The sequence below is a fragment of the Taurulus bubalis genome (assembly GCF_910589615.1).
Source record: "Taurulus bubalis genome assembly, chromosome: 3".
Classification (NCBI taxonomy): Eukaryota; Metazoa; Chordata; class Actinopteri; order Perciformes; family Cottidae; genus Taurulus; species Taurulus bubalis.
Window position 1 is genome coordinate 41,329,856 of NC_136591.1, and position 15,164 is coordinate 41,345,019.

At 45.3% G+C, this 15,164-nt stretch overlaps 1 protein-coding gene across 1 annotated transcript; it reads right to left on the reverse strand.

Annotated features, from left to right (window-relative positions):
• Positions 1 to 5,834: 5,834 nt before the first annotated feature.
• Positions 5,835 to 14,747, reverse strand: slc10a7 (solute carrier family 10 member 7; the record flags this gene model as incomplete). Its single annotated transcript, XM_079214922.1, has 11 exons — positions 5,835 to 7,284; positions 8,128 to 8,273; positions 8,767 to 8,840; positions 9,565 to 9,616; positions 9,732 to 9,981; positions 10,105 to 10,140; positions 10,715 to 10,753; positions 10,890 to 10,965; positions 13,186 to 13,322; positions 13,392 to 13,474; positions 14,648 to 14,747. The coding sequence occupies 11 exons, from the start codon at positions 14,745 to 14,747 to the stop codon at positions 7,252 to 7,254; spliced, it is 1,026 nt and encodes a 341-aa protein (XP_079071048.1). The 3' UTR covers positions 5,835 to 7,251.
• Positions 14,748 to 15,164: the final 417 nt, after the last annotated feature.

The following is a 15,164-nucleotide window of genomic DNA, read 5'->3' on the forward strand; positions in this document are numbered from 1 at the left end:
AAGACTTGAAACTAGAGATTGAGACATAAACTCATGTTTACAATGTTTACTGAGGGAATACATCAAGAGAAGTAGAGTCATTTATATAGACTTCTATACAACCAGAGGAGTCTCCCCTGGCGATCAGGAGAGAGAATGCAACTTTAACCCATGAAGCATAGACTTCGATACAACCAGAGGAGTCACCCCTGGCGATCAGGAGAGAGAATGCAGCTTTATCACATGAATTGACTTCACTCGGCAGAACGAGAGGTTGGACCTAAATAGAAGAGTCCAGTGACTCGTCTCCACCGTCTCTTTGCAGTGATCGTCTGTGGAGATGCCGTCCCCCCCCCCTCCGGTGCTTCGGGGTGGGCGTGGTCTTGTTTTCTCTGGCTCCCTCCGCTCTGACGTTCTCCCGCGGTGCCAGCCACGCCTCGTGTCGGGAGATGATTCCCGGCCACATCCGCGCTCAACCCCAGGACCCGAAGCGCAGCCACGTCGCCCTGCGCACATCCGCCTCTTCTTACCTACCTGGACAGTTCATAACAGGTAAAGATTCAACCCACTGATTCGTTAACGAACCAATTAACAACCAGTTTACCTGTTAATTTGTGAGTTACTTCTACTTGTCTACTAATTAATTAACTTACCCACAAACAACGCGGTCTGCATCCACTCCCGTGTCTTCAGTGACGGTCCGAAGCTCTCGGGACTTCATGGGTTTCCTGCTCCAGGCTCGCGGTGTGGCGGGTGCCGGGTCCAGGTCTACGGGAGTGGGCGTGTTGCTGGTGGGGGGCTCCTGGACCCTCACGCCGCCCGGCACTCACACCCTGCGCTGCCTCTCGGAGGGCGACAGCCTCACGCACTCGGACAAACAACTGAAGAGGAACCTGTCGTTTGTGTGGAGGGCCCCCGATGCACCCATGGGAGACATCCGGTTCTAGTAAGCATGATGCTCAGGGTCGTTCTTCACAACCAGGACGGCTTTCAGAGCCAGCAGTCAGATATTTAAGCAAGATACATTCTGAGGACGGCCCAAACTACTCCAATGTGAATGTTTGGTTTATTATGTATGTGGCTTTATGAATTGTACCTTTGTTATTCAGCCACCTCTTTGTTATTCCAGCATCACAGTCTTACTTTGTAAAAAGTACAATGTGAACCTCTAAAAAGGTACTGGAGTAAAAGTACAATACTTACCTCTGAGATGAAGTACAGTAAAACGTATGATATGTACTTCTGAGATGTGATACAGTTAAAAGTACAAGATGTACTCTGAGATGTAGTCCAGTAAAGTACAACATTTACCTCTGAAATGTATTACAGTAAAAAGTACGAAATGTACTCTGTGATGTAGTAAAGTTCATTAATGTGAATGTTTGGTTCATTATTAACACCTTTTTGAATAACTGCACCATTCTATATTCAGCCACCTCTTTGTCATTCCAGCATCACAGTGGTGCAGTCTTACTTTGTATACTGGGCAGGTATCGAGTCTGCAGTGTTACGTGATGGGAGTCGTAGTCCTTGGACTGGGAGTAACGCCACAGGGGTGGATGGAGGGAACTTGGCACGACAAGAAGAGGAAGTTACCGCTCTGCCAGGTATGCAGCTTGTACAATGCTGAATGTACAGACAGAACAGAGACAGCTCTGTTTACCTTCAGTTTGTCTTAATTTAATAGAATTACTTACGCCATAAGTCATCAAATGCCATCTTGAAGCCAAGGTAAAACACAGAATAGACATCCTGCAATGACTGTCTTTCTTTCTCTTTAACCCCCATCAGCCCATAGAGCATCAAACAAACCTCATGGAACAAGAACAGAAGTATCTCGTCCAGTCTCGGAGGGGAACCACTTGACAAACCAGGCGGTCAATGAAAAAAGGAACAGCTCTAATATTTTAGGATCTATTCAAACTGGAGCCAAAGGCAGTGCGAATTACACCTATATAACTTCAGGATCCGTCTCAGGTGTGGCTGAAGAGGTAGAAACTGAAACAGGAAGCCCCGAGGACCCCAAAAGTTATCTTCAGTCGACCTACCCTGTTCCTCCCAAGGCCTCCTTCTCCTTTCCCCCAGCTGAGGCCGGAGGGGTGGAAGCTACCACCAATTTTTCGCCCAACATCACTGGTCCTCTTTTCCTGCTCTACTCCCTTGCTTCCCTCCCACCTTTGAATGATGGCGCGATTGAAAGAAACCTTGAGGATCCAAAACCACACACCATTCCCGAAACAGAAGACACAACATTAAATTCCGAAACCACCACCACTGCTATACCTTCAACTAATCACGGCTTCCACAATACAAATCCATCAAGACCCACATCTCAGAATCCAAGAAAACCAATTCAGGACCAAACTAGGTCCGTAAGGTTTGTGCCCCAGAGTAGCTCATCGGATCCCCGGAGGACCAGTGAGTCCCAAATGAGTCTAATCAAGGATGAAAAGGGTCGCCAGTCCGTGGCTCAGACCCAGAACCTTCACCTCAAACCTTCTGTCCACTCACAAACTTCTTCAACCAAACCTTTTTTTCACTCTCAAACTGGTACAAGCCATACCGATCCCTTCTCCCAGGACCGAACCTCTTCACCACCAGTTATCCACCCATTCAAAAACCCTACCCTTCAGTCCTTTCTCAAGTCCCATACAACCCCTCCCCTCAATCAGGCCTACCCTCTAGCCCGCCCGGTCCTTCCCATCAAACCCATGAGCAGTTTACCTCCGCCTGAAAATAGTCCATCTGGACCCAGAACTCAATCAAGGCCAACCAGTCCAACTCAGCTTCAAACAACTGCACATCTGAGCAGCCCTCCTCAACCTTTGAGCAGTTCTACCCAAGTCCTGACCCAAACTACCCCATCTCAAAGTCAAGGCCACGCTAACTATCCCCAGACAGACCAGTCCAAATCTGTCCGACCAGCTGATGCTTTGAGTACCTCACCCCTACCATGGTCCCAGCCCCATTCCCAAACCGCTGCCTTTGTGTGGAAGCAAAGTAAATCTTTCCCAACTCGTCGATCCAACGAGGGTAAAGAGGTCAAAGATCCTCCTTCTCAAGCGAAGCTCAAAACCATGGGTCCAATATTTGCGTCCATTCCTTCAACCACCCCTCCTTCTCTTTTGCTTTCAGTGTCTACCCCCTTTTCTTCCACCCATACTTTGCTCGCCTCTTCCCTTGTTCACCCCACCACTCTTCATCCATCCGGGGGTTCAGCCCTGATATCCGTACGGACGTCTTTCACCCATGGCGCTTTGTCATCTTCTCCCTCTCCCACCTCCACGAAGAACCAACCCAAAACAGCTCCATCCCTTTCTGCTCTCCCCTCTCCTTCCCCGATTTCCATTCCTCCTCATTCGGCTCTTGTCAACCCTTCCTTTACTTCCCCATTAGCATCCACCTTAACCTCTTCTGCCATAACTTCGTCAAACTCCTCCAACTATCCACCATTAGCTCCCTTGATTTCCCCAGTACCTTTATCTACTTCTTCCTCGTCTCCTTTTACCTCCTCCCAATCCATCACAGGTTCAACTGTTTCCTCATCCTCTTTTCCCACCATCTCCTTATCCTCAAGTGCCTCATCAACCTCTTCCAATTCCTCTCCCCCTTCACCTCCTCCCTCATCCATCTCTACATCTACCTCAACATCCTCCTCCTCAAACTTGTCTGCCACCTCTTCTTCTACCTCCCTTCACCCAGAACCCTCTCCAGCTCCTCGCCGCTCTCTCTACAACCCTCTCACATCTCCCACCTCCTCCCCTGTGCCTTCCCAACAACTCACTATAGGTCAGAGGTTGCCAATCCAGAACCGCATTGCATTATCTAATCCTCAACCCAACCTTAATCTACCAACACCAAGAACAGCGGTTCTCCTAAACTCTGAACGCCATCCGAACCTAGACCTGAATCTTGGCCACGAGTTGAAACCAAATCTTCCCAAAACAGACACCAAACCCAAACTTCTCCCCGACCCCCCCGGAACTCCAGATAAGGAAGGGAAGTATCCAGATGTGATCCCCAGACACAGCGCGTGGGAGCTGGGCATGCTGCTGGGCTGCTCGGCGGGCTTGGGCATGGCGCTGGTGGTCGGGGTGAGGTACATGTGCCGCCAGGCCTGCGGCAAACAAACAGGGGTGACTCTGAACGACCGGGAGGCGGAGTACGGCAGAGGGGATAGGGGGATGCTCCACGTCCAGGAGTGTGGAGATCTGGTCCGAGTCCGAAGAATCAGGGAGAACAGTTTTGTGCTCCTGGCAGAGTATGACGTACTGGCGTCTCCTGGAGACTGAGGATGGTTGATAACACACCGGGGGAGGTGCCCTCAAGTAACATTAGACTCAACTGAAGTAACGCAGCATTTCGTTACAAGCTGAAAAACACAAATAAACAATTTACCTTGACTAACGGGAGCTAGAAAACATCAAAACAATGGTCAAACATGAGTGGAACATGGGTTTTATCTTACGTTTGTAGCGTTGGCGCCTGATGATGTGTGTCTGGACGGCATCGGGCCAGATTGCCTGGCAGTTCGTCACCATTTGTTTAGCGCCACAAAGTTAAAATGTCTCTTGCAAACACAGTTTTGATGCCTGGGAACATATATATAAACAAAATGACTTGGCAGATCAGTAAATTAGCCGTGGATATTCATGATCTATGACTATTTAGGCTAAGCTTTTGTCGAGCGCCATCATTCGTGCTCTCTGGAGATGAACCCTTTCAAATTTAGACTCCATGAAGCCAGAATATACATTTGTAGACATAATTTGAGACTTTTTCTCCGCACCACCAATGCTCACTAACACGTATTGTGTTCTACCCACTTCCATACGGGGGAGGGTATAATTGAGGGGCCACTAGCAAGTTAACAGAAGTTTTGATCTTGTTTTCCAAATAGCTAACTTGTGCTCAAGAAAATGTCTTTAGGCTTAGCGTCGCGTCCTCTGGAGATTTCTGCCTCCAACATGTTGAGAGAATTAAAGCAACGATCTGCTCCCTGGTGGAAAGCAGGACATTTAAAGACAAGGCGAGGATGACATACACCCTTTGGTGCGTCAGAAAGAGGAATAGAAACAGTTAGTGACACAGGGGCGGTGAGTCCAGCTCTGTTGTTGTAAAATGAGATCATGTATTTGTAGAAAAAGCTGAATTTGCATGCCGTGACTAACAAATACTGGAATGAGGATTGACCGAGGTTATACATCAACTTACCTCAAACTGCTACTAACCAATATTACACATTACTACTGCATCTATTTGTATATCGTGCTGTTAAATCATAAAACACATAATAAAGTATATTTTCAGTATCATACATTGTGTTTATTGATTTCAGCTCTGTGTCGTGAGGCTTTATGGACAGTGCTGCCGGTTGCTTAGTCATTTCGTAACACTTTTGTTGTGCGTTAGAAGGCCTCTCGGGTCTGTTGGCAGGACTTTCACAGCTTTATTTTATTATTACGTCATCCAGACGAGCCATCTGTCCAAAAAACACAAGTCAGGGGAAATTAATGAGCTGCCAATGATTCCCCGAATGTTTTTTCCCCTCGTTTGATGAAACACATTTTTTATTTTTTATATCTAAACTGACCCTGAGGAGGAATATTAGACAAAGGCGTGTTGAGACTTAGAGGATAACCAGTTTTCAGACGGGCGGTGCAGATTACGATCTGGTTTTGATGATAACTAATACCTGGCCCATTTACCAGCACAAAGACATAAAACAACATCGGGATTTAAAGCATTGAGATCCAGGACATATAATATTGACTTAAGATTACATGTTCATTTGATTCCTCGACAGATAAACACAAATAAAGACGCTGCACCGTGTGAACAAGTTGTTTTTTTAAATTTTTTTATTTATTTCACAATATTTTTTAGGTGGAAGAACACACCTTTACATACACTGCTCAATATCTTTCTTTTTCCAAAATATACTATATACTATAAAATATACTGAATTTAGAAGAATACAAAAAAACAATAGGAAATCCCTCAAATATGTCAATCAGAAGGTTCTGCAGGAATCGGAATTGACGTAAAATCCGCGGGAGGGCGTAAGGCTAAGGTAGTAACGCCAGCACATTATTAACTGCCTAAGTGCCCCTGAGCAGCGCCATGACCTCGTGTTGCACATTTCCCGTGCGGTAATGTCAGCTTGGTCACGTCACAAAGCAGCTAACTTTGCCGAAAAATACCGCAATCCTTCCTTGAACGGGTCAGTCAGCTCCACTTCGGCTCGATGAGACATTCACTGTCATCTCTAGAAAAAAGGAAACTCCAGACTGAAACATCTCAGCTGTCGGATGAGCTTCGGTTCAGACATTCATGGTCCCCTCAGGATGACCTGAGATAACTTTTGTGGTCCTCTGACTTTTCATATAGCGCCACCATCTGGTCAAAATCTGCATTCGCCAAATACTTTGTTGTACATTAATACGACGCCTCAGCTGTACTTTTGTGTTTTTGTGCTAATTAGCTAACGCAAAGATGGTGATCACGGTTATACCGGCTAAACGTTAGCATGTTAGCATGCACCAGATTTTGGTCGGCGATCGATATGATAATAGAAAAGTGACATGACACCGCCTTACATCCCTCAACTAGAATAGAGTGTCGTCTGCGTACAGATGCCTCCTCATTGGTCCACGTTTAAAATGCCCTTTACGTGTCAGAAAACGAGGCGTTCAAATTATGTGAAAGGCAATTTGACCAAAACAAACATGAAAGAATAATTTCACAAAAGAGATGTAAAGAATCTACAGAGATCCAGGAAACATGAGGATATTTTGCCTGGATCTAGATTCTCTTCCTCGTGGTTCAGGTCACAGCTTCATGACTGAGATCATTTGTTCCAGGACTGCTTCTCTCAACAAACAAACAACAAACGGAAGTAGAAAGAAGAATGAAAAACAGAAAGGTCCCACTCTGCTCGGAGGCTTCATTCGTCTGGTCCAAAAAAAGCAGATATCCTCTTTTTTTTTTGCAGGTATTTCATATAAAAATAAGTTATTTTTTTGCTTCTTTTAAATATGAAAGAATATATGTGATGGAAACATGAAATATGAGTTTTTTGTCTTGTAGAAACTGAGAATAGAGGCGATATTCCCCTCCGCCGCGCTGAGGTCTCTGGTTTGTAATAAGGCACGTTCACATTCGCCGTATCCCTCCGCCGCCGTATCCCTCCGCCGCCGTATCCCTCCGCCGCCGTATCCCTCCGCCGCCGCCGCGGTACAGAACCACCAAAAGCTACAACGCTCGTCTTCGTCAGACGGGCTGAAGAGTGGAGAGTTTCACCGCCTGACGAGAGAGAAGCAGAGAGTGAGACGCCCGGGAGAACAGACCTGAAGGAGGAAGTGAGAGGAGAGGGAAGTGAGTCGGTCCACCGCCACAAAACATTTGGTGATTATTCAAAACGACAGAAACAAAAGATGGCCGACCTCCTGCGAGCTATTTCTGTTCCTGCATCAGGATATACAAAATAACAGTTTTATTAAGTTAGTTTTGACAGATTTCAACTCTAATGTAACTAATAGTAATCATCATCATCATCATCATCACCACCATCATCATCATCACACCCACCACCATCATCACCACCATCATCACCATCAGACTGAAAGGAATACTTCACCTTTTAGTTCTTTAAGAAAACGTCTAAAAAGTAAATTTACTTTACAAACATCTTAACGAAAATATTAAGACTCAAAACAAATAACAGAAGGAGGAGAGGATGAAGAGAGGAGAAGAAGATCAAAGAGAGGAGAGGATGAAGAGAGGAGAAGAAGATCAAAGAGAGGAGAGGATGAAGAGAGGAGAGGATGGAGGAGAAAAGGAGGAGAGGAGAAGGGGGATAATTCATGGTGTGGTGAAGTATTCCTCTCGGCCAGCAGAGGGCGCTGTTGCACAGTTTAAAACACCAACAGCAGCTCTGCAGACGAAAAGGAGAGAAGAAGAACTTTCAAGGAGCCGTTCAGGCGTCTACTCACTCAGTAGTGTTGGAATGCGGCCCTATCTCAACAACACACTAGACTGCAGGAGAGGACAGAGGGTGAGGAGGTTAGTGTGTGTGTGTGTGTGTGTGTGTGTGTGTGTGTGTGTGTGTGTGTGTGTGTGTGTGTGTGTGTGTGTGTGTGTGTGTACCTTCTGCCGGCTGGTCATCCAGCTGCGGATGCTGGGCACGAGGACGGAGCCCAGCAGGATCTGAGCCGGGTGGTAGATCAGCAGAGGGACCGAGATCAGAGAGAGGTGCTCGTAGCCCGCGAACACGATCTTCAGCATGGGGATGCCTGGGGTGACGTCACCGTGGTGATGTCACCATCATGATGTCACCATGATGTCACCATTATGATGTCACCATCATGGAGTAAACAAGACCAGAGCAACAGATCAAAACCTGCTGCCTACATCGCCCACAATGCACCTTGATCACAGACTGAGCTCTGTGTGTGTGTGTAGATGTGTGTAGGTGTGTGTGTGTAGGTGTGTAGGTGTGTGTGTGTGTATGTAGATGTGCGTGTAGGCATGTAGATGTGTGTGTGTAGATGTGTGTGTGTGTGTGTAGGTGTGTGTGTGTGTGTAGATGTGTGTGTGTGTGTGTAGGTGTGTGTGTGTGTGTAGATGTGTGTGTGTGTGTGTAGATGTGTGTGCGTGTAGGTGTGTAGATGTGTGTGTGTAGGTGTGTGTAGATGTGTGTGTGTAGGTGTGTGTGTTTGTGTGTGTAGGTGTGTGTGCATGTGTGTAGATGTGTTTGTGTGTGTGTGTGTGTGCATGTGTGTGTACCCAGAGTGAGAGACTTGTGTGTAGAGCAGAACACGATGGCCACAGTGTCTGCTGGACTGAACCCTGAACCCGACCTGAAGAGACAAAGAGGAAGAGGAGGATGAATCACAGGAGGAAGAGGAGGAGGATGAAGGAGAGAGAATGAAAGATGAAGGAGAGGATGAAGGAGAGAGGATGAAGGATGAAGGAGAGAGGATGAAGGAGGATGAAGGAGAGAGGATGAAGGACGAAGGAGAGGATGAAGGATGAAGGAGAGAGGATGAAGGACGAAGGAGAGGATGGAGGAGGATGAAGGAGAGAGGATGAAGGAGGATGAAGGAGAGGATGAAGGAGAGAGGATGAAGGAGGATGAAGGAGGATGAAGGAGAGAGGATGAAGGAGGATAAAGGAGAGGATGAAGGAGAGAGGATGAAGGAGGATGAAGGAGAGAGGATGAAGGAGAGAGGATGAAGGAGAGAGGATGAAGGAGAGGATGAAGGAGAGAGGATGAAGGAGAGAGGATGAAGGAGAGAGGATGAAGGAGAGAGGATAAAGGAGGATGAAGGAGAGAGGATGAAGGATGAAGGAGAGAGGATGAAGGAGGATGAAGGAGAGAGGATGAAGGAGGATGAAGGAGAGAGGATGAAGGAGAGAGGATGAAGGAGAGAGGATGAAGGAGAGAGGATGAAGGAGGAAGGAGAGAGGATGAAGGAGAGAGGATGAAGGAGAGAGGATGAAGGAGAGAGGATGAAGGAGAGAGGATGAAGGAGAGAGGATGAAGGAGGAAGACAGGGTGAAGTAAAGGAGGAGGAGTCTCACCTGGTAGAAAAGGCAAACGTCAGCAGCATGAAGCTGATCTGGATGAAGAAAACTGCAACAAAGAAACAACTTTTAATATTTAATGTTCTGACACACACACACACACACACACACACACACACACACACACACACACACACACACACACACACACACACTCTACTGACTGATGAGCACGAGCAGCAGCAGGCTGCTGGGCTCCAGCTGGGCGTCGGCGTGGCTGAAGGTGTCACAGAAGGTGGTGTAGATGATCATGAGCAGCACGGCGCTGCTGACGGCGCCGAACGGAAGCTTCCTGCGCTCCAGCTGGTCCCTGAAGGCACCGCGGCACAGCTGACCCAGGACCAGCGGCAGCACCACGGTCACGGAGAGCTGGGAGAAGATGGAGGAGAAGGGAACGGAGGAGGACGAGCCCAGCTGGAGGAGGACGAGACGCAGGTGTTACGTTATGGCATTAGCATAGCATTAGCATAGCATTAGCATAGCATGGCATTAGCGTTAGCCGTCAAGTAGAAAAAGGTCAACAGAGCGGTGACTTACAAACAGCAGCAGCAGCAATGGAGTCACTACGATTCCCTGTAGGACAGAAACACAGGATTAATATTTATTATTATGAATATATTATTATGTATTATAATTAATTGTATTATTCATAAGTATTGCAATGAATATTATTTATTCTTATTAATAATAATATTTATTATAATGAATATTATTATTCATATGTTTTATAATTATTATTAATATGTATTATAATGAATGTTATTATTAATATGTTTTATAATTAATAATATTATTATTAATATGTATTATAATGAATATTAGTATTCATGTTTTATAATGAATATTAGTGTTCATATTTATTATAATGAATATTTTTATTAATATGTTTTATAATGAATATTAGTATTCATATTTATTATATTGAATATTAGTATTTATTATTAGTAAAATTATTTATTTATTATTATTATAATCAATATTATAATCAATATTATAATCATATGTATTGCAATTCATATTAATATTAATTATAATTAATGTATATTAGCATTAATATTCAATATAATCAATATCATTTATTACAATATAATATAATTATTGTAATTACTATAAATAATATATATTATTAATATTTAATATTTCTTACCAGGAAGCTTCCAAACGCTGAGTTGAAGATGGCAGCAGCCTAAAGACACACACACACACACACACACACACACACACACACACACACACACACACACACACACACACACACACACACACGTTAGTGTGGCTGCTCCACCATCTTGGTGACGACCTCCTGGTCGGAGTGTTTTTACCTCGTTGCCCCCGACAGCCTTGGTGAGAATAACCGCTGAAGAGACCGGCGGCGGCATGCAGCTCACCGTCTGTAAGCTGGGCCCAGAGGAGGAAGAGGAGAAGAATCTTTTCATTTGGTAAGAATATTTCTCGTCAGAGGTCAGAGGTCAGGGTGCTTTCAGCTCAGGCTATGATGATGAGTTGAAGATATTGACGACCAAAAAACTAAATGGCGACGGCTAAAAAAACAAAACAAGATGGGGACGGAGAAGAAAACAAGATGGCATAAACAAAAACCAAGATGGTAAAGGCCCAAAAACCAAGATGGTAAAGGCCCAACACCAAGATGGTAAAGGCCCAACACCAAGATGGTAAAGGCCCAACACCAAGATGGTAAAGGCCCAACACCAAGATGGTAAAGGCCCAACACCAAGATGGTAAAGGCCCAACACCAAGATGGTAAAGGCCGAAAAACCAAGAGGGTAAAGGCCCAACACCAAGATGGTAAAGGCCCAACACCAAGATGGTAAAGGCCCAACACCAAGATGGTAAAGGCCCAAAAACCAAGAGGGTAAAGGCCCAAAAACCAAAATGGTAAAGGCCCAACACCAAGATGGTAAAGGCCCAACACCAAGATGGTAAAGGCCCAAAAACCAAGAGGGTAAAGGCCCAACACCAAGATGGTAAAGGCCCAACACCAAGATGGTAAAGGCCCAACACCAAGATGGTAAAGGCCCAAAAACCAAGAGGGTAAAGGCCCAAAAACCAAAATGGTAAAGGCCCAACACCAATATGGTAAAGGCCCAACACCAAGATGGTAAAGGCCCAAAAACCAAAATGGTAAAGGCCCAACACCAAGATGGTAAAGGCCCAACACCAAGATGGTAAAGGCCCAAAAACCAAGAGGGTAAAGGCCCAAAAACCAAAATGGTAAAGGCCCAACACCAAGATGGTAAAAGCCCAAAAACCAAGAGGGTAAAGGCCCAACACCAAGATGGTAAAGGCCCAACACCAAGATGGTAAAGGCCCAACACCAAGAGGGTAAAGGCCCAACACCAAGATGGTAAAGGCCCAACACCAAGATGGTAAAGGCCCAACACCAAGAGGGTAAAGGCCCAAAAACCAAGAGGGTAAAGGCCCAACACCAAGAGGGTAAAGGCCCAAAAACCAAGAGGGTAAAGGCCCAACACCAAGATGGTGAAGGCCCAACACCAAGATGGTAAAGGCCCAACACCAAGATGGTAAAGGCCCAAAAACCAAGAGGGTAAAGGCCCAAAAACCAAAATGGTAAAGGCCCAACACCAAGATGGTAAAGGCCCAACACCAAGATGGTAAAGGCCCAACACCAAGATTCTAAAGGCCCAACACCAAGATGGTAAAGGCCCAACACCAAGATGGTAAAGGCCCAACACCAAGATGGTAAAGGCCCAACACCAAGATGGTGAAGGCCCAACACCAAGATGGTAAAGGCCCAAAAACCAAGAGGGTAAAGGCCCAAAAACCAAAATGGTAAAGGCCCAACACCAAGATTCTAAAGGCCCAACACCAAGATGGTAAAGGCCCAACACCAAGATGGTAAAGGCCCAACACCAAGATTCTAAAGGCCCAAAAACCAAAATGGTAAAGGCCCAACACCAAGATTCTAAAGGCCCAACACCAAGATGGTAAAGGCCCAACACCAAGATGGTAAAGGCCCAACACCAAGATGGTAAAGGCCCAACACCAAGATGGTGAAGGCCCAACACCAAGAGGGTAAAGGCCCAAAAACCAAAATGGTAAAGGCCCAACACCAAGATGGTAAAGGCCCAACACCAAGATGGTAAAGGCCCAACACCAAGATGGTAAAGGCCCAACACCAAGATGGTAAAGGCCCAAATGCAGAACTTGAGGCTTGACGTCACGGTGAGAATGTCCACTTCTTATCAACAGTCTGGTTGATAGAAAAACTCCCAGTCTTGTACTTAAAACCTTTACAATGTTTTACTTCTTAAATTTGTTTTACGGAGGTATTTCCTCACCAGAGGTTTATATTTGCCTTCACCTTTTGCACCACAGACATCTTTGAGGTCCCTCTTCAAACCAAAGTCTATAACCCGCCAACATGTCCACACATACACTCAAAGATGAATGACACACACACACACACACACACACACAAGCAGTGAATGAGGGTCTTTGTGTTGCACATAACTCTGCCTTCAGGTACAGTCTGAATAAAGGACGCCATTCACACACACACACACACACACACACACACACACACACACACACACACACACACACACACACACACACACACACACACACGCACGCTACCCTCTGAGCAGCCATTGGTCGATGCTGGTGAGGGCGAGCACTTTGAGCAGCAGCCAGACGACCAGCGGGAAGAAGACGAGCGTGAAGGACTGGACGAAGAGGTGCAGCCGCACGTGCAGCAGCGCGCTGGTCAGCTCCTGCGGGCGCAGAGGAGGGCGTCAGGCGGCCATCACGGGGTTAAACAAGGCGCTAACGGGGTCTCTCACCTCTGTTTTCAGGGACAGGCCGCTGTTGAAGAAGATGAGCGAGACGGCAACGTAGGCGATGGTGACCTCTGGCTTTAACGGCCCTGAGAGAGGAAATGTACTGTTCTCATATTATCCTGCATAGTGCTACATACACACATATATATAAATATAAATAGAATATTATTTCAGTCATTTTAGTTGCAGAAATAAAAGAGTTGTGAACTTATGACACGTTCAAAAAGAGAGCTATTTATTTTTAACGTGGTTTTAGTAAAAGCTTCTTCCATATTGGGAAATGTTGGCAAGAAAACTTTTAAAATGTAAAATAAAATCCCATGAAAAAAGGAAAAACTCCTAAAAAAACAACAACTTTTGTGCTAAATATTATTTTATTACGAAACACGTTTGTTAGAATGATAATAATAATAAAGTGCAGTTAACCTGTAATCTGTGCACAAATACTTTGTTTTAAATTTACTTTTAATTTAAAAACATTGGCATAGTATAAACTATATACATCAAATATGAATAATAACAAAACCTCCATCAACATAAATATATAACATTATAATAAAAAAAGGTTATTTAATTGTGTTCATGTCAACAATGATAATAACGTGATTATAAGGGAAAATAAAAATACTATCGCTACTAAAATATTATAAATAATAACTGAATAAATACAAGTTCAACACACACTCACTTTATGTTGATTTACCGATCATAACAAATAGATTAAAACACATATCTGCACCTTCTGCTGTGTGAACAGGCGTTTCCGAGGCATACCTGAACGCAGCATCCCGACAATGACCCGCGCAGGAGTCCCTCTGACGTCACACGTGAAGGTGTGACTCACCTGGCGCCTGATTACACGCGCACTGATAACAAGTGTTGTTGTTGTTTACCTACGTCACACGTCCTGCGAGCCAATAACATAATGCAATCGCGCACGCGCACTACGGGAGCGCGCAGCAGTGGGTGATTTGTTGACATTAGTGCTGAATGCAACGTGTCACTAGTGCCAGGTGAGGAACACACACACACACACACACACACACACACACACACACACACACACACACACACACACACACAGTACGAAACAGAAGTGGAAAAGAGTGCATTTTAATAAAATTAACAAGCTGGTACGTGAACTACTCCCATGCCGATGCGTTCAGGGACTCCTAACGGTCACTTTAAAGCTCTTAACCCCCCACGAGACGAGGTGCGACTGTACGCGAACACAGACTCGAACCCCCGACCCCACTCACCGCCTTTGACGCCGAGGCTGGGCTCCAGTTTGGCGGACAGGATGACCAGCACGATCCCGATGATGAACCACTCCTTCCGCGCCCTGGCCAGGAGGCCCATGCTCCAGACACCCCGGGTCACCGGTTCACGCCGCGCCGGCCCGCACGTCGCATCAGCCGGACTGACGTTACGACTCTGAGCGCTTCTTCCTCCGGAGCTTTTTTTTTTTTTTCTGTCACAAAACTGAAGCAGAACCGGAACTACTTCCGGACACGTGATGCCGTAAAGCCGGAAGAAGAGGCGCAACACAGTTTACATTACCGTAAAGATAAAATACATGAGTATACATGATACAAAAGTTAGTATTACAATTAATAATTAAATGAAAATATATCATTTTGGATTTTTAACCAAATAACTAAATAATTATATGTATTTAAACTCAATGTAATACTTATGAATGAAATGTAAACAAATCAATGAAGCAAATTATTATTCAGATAATCCTATAAATTATTTTTTTAAATGGGTTATTGC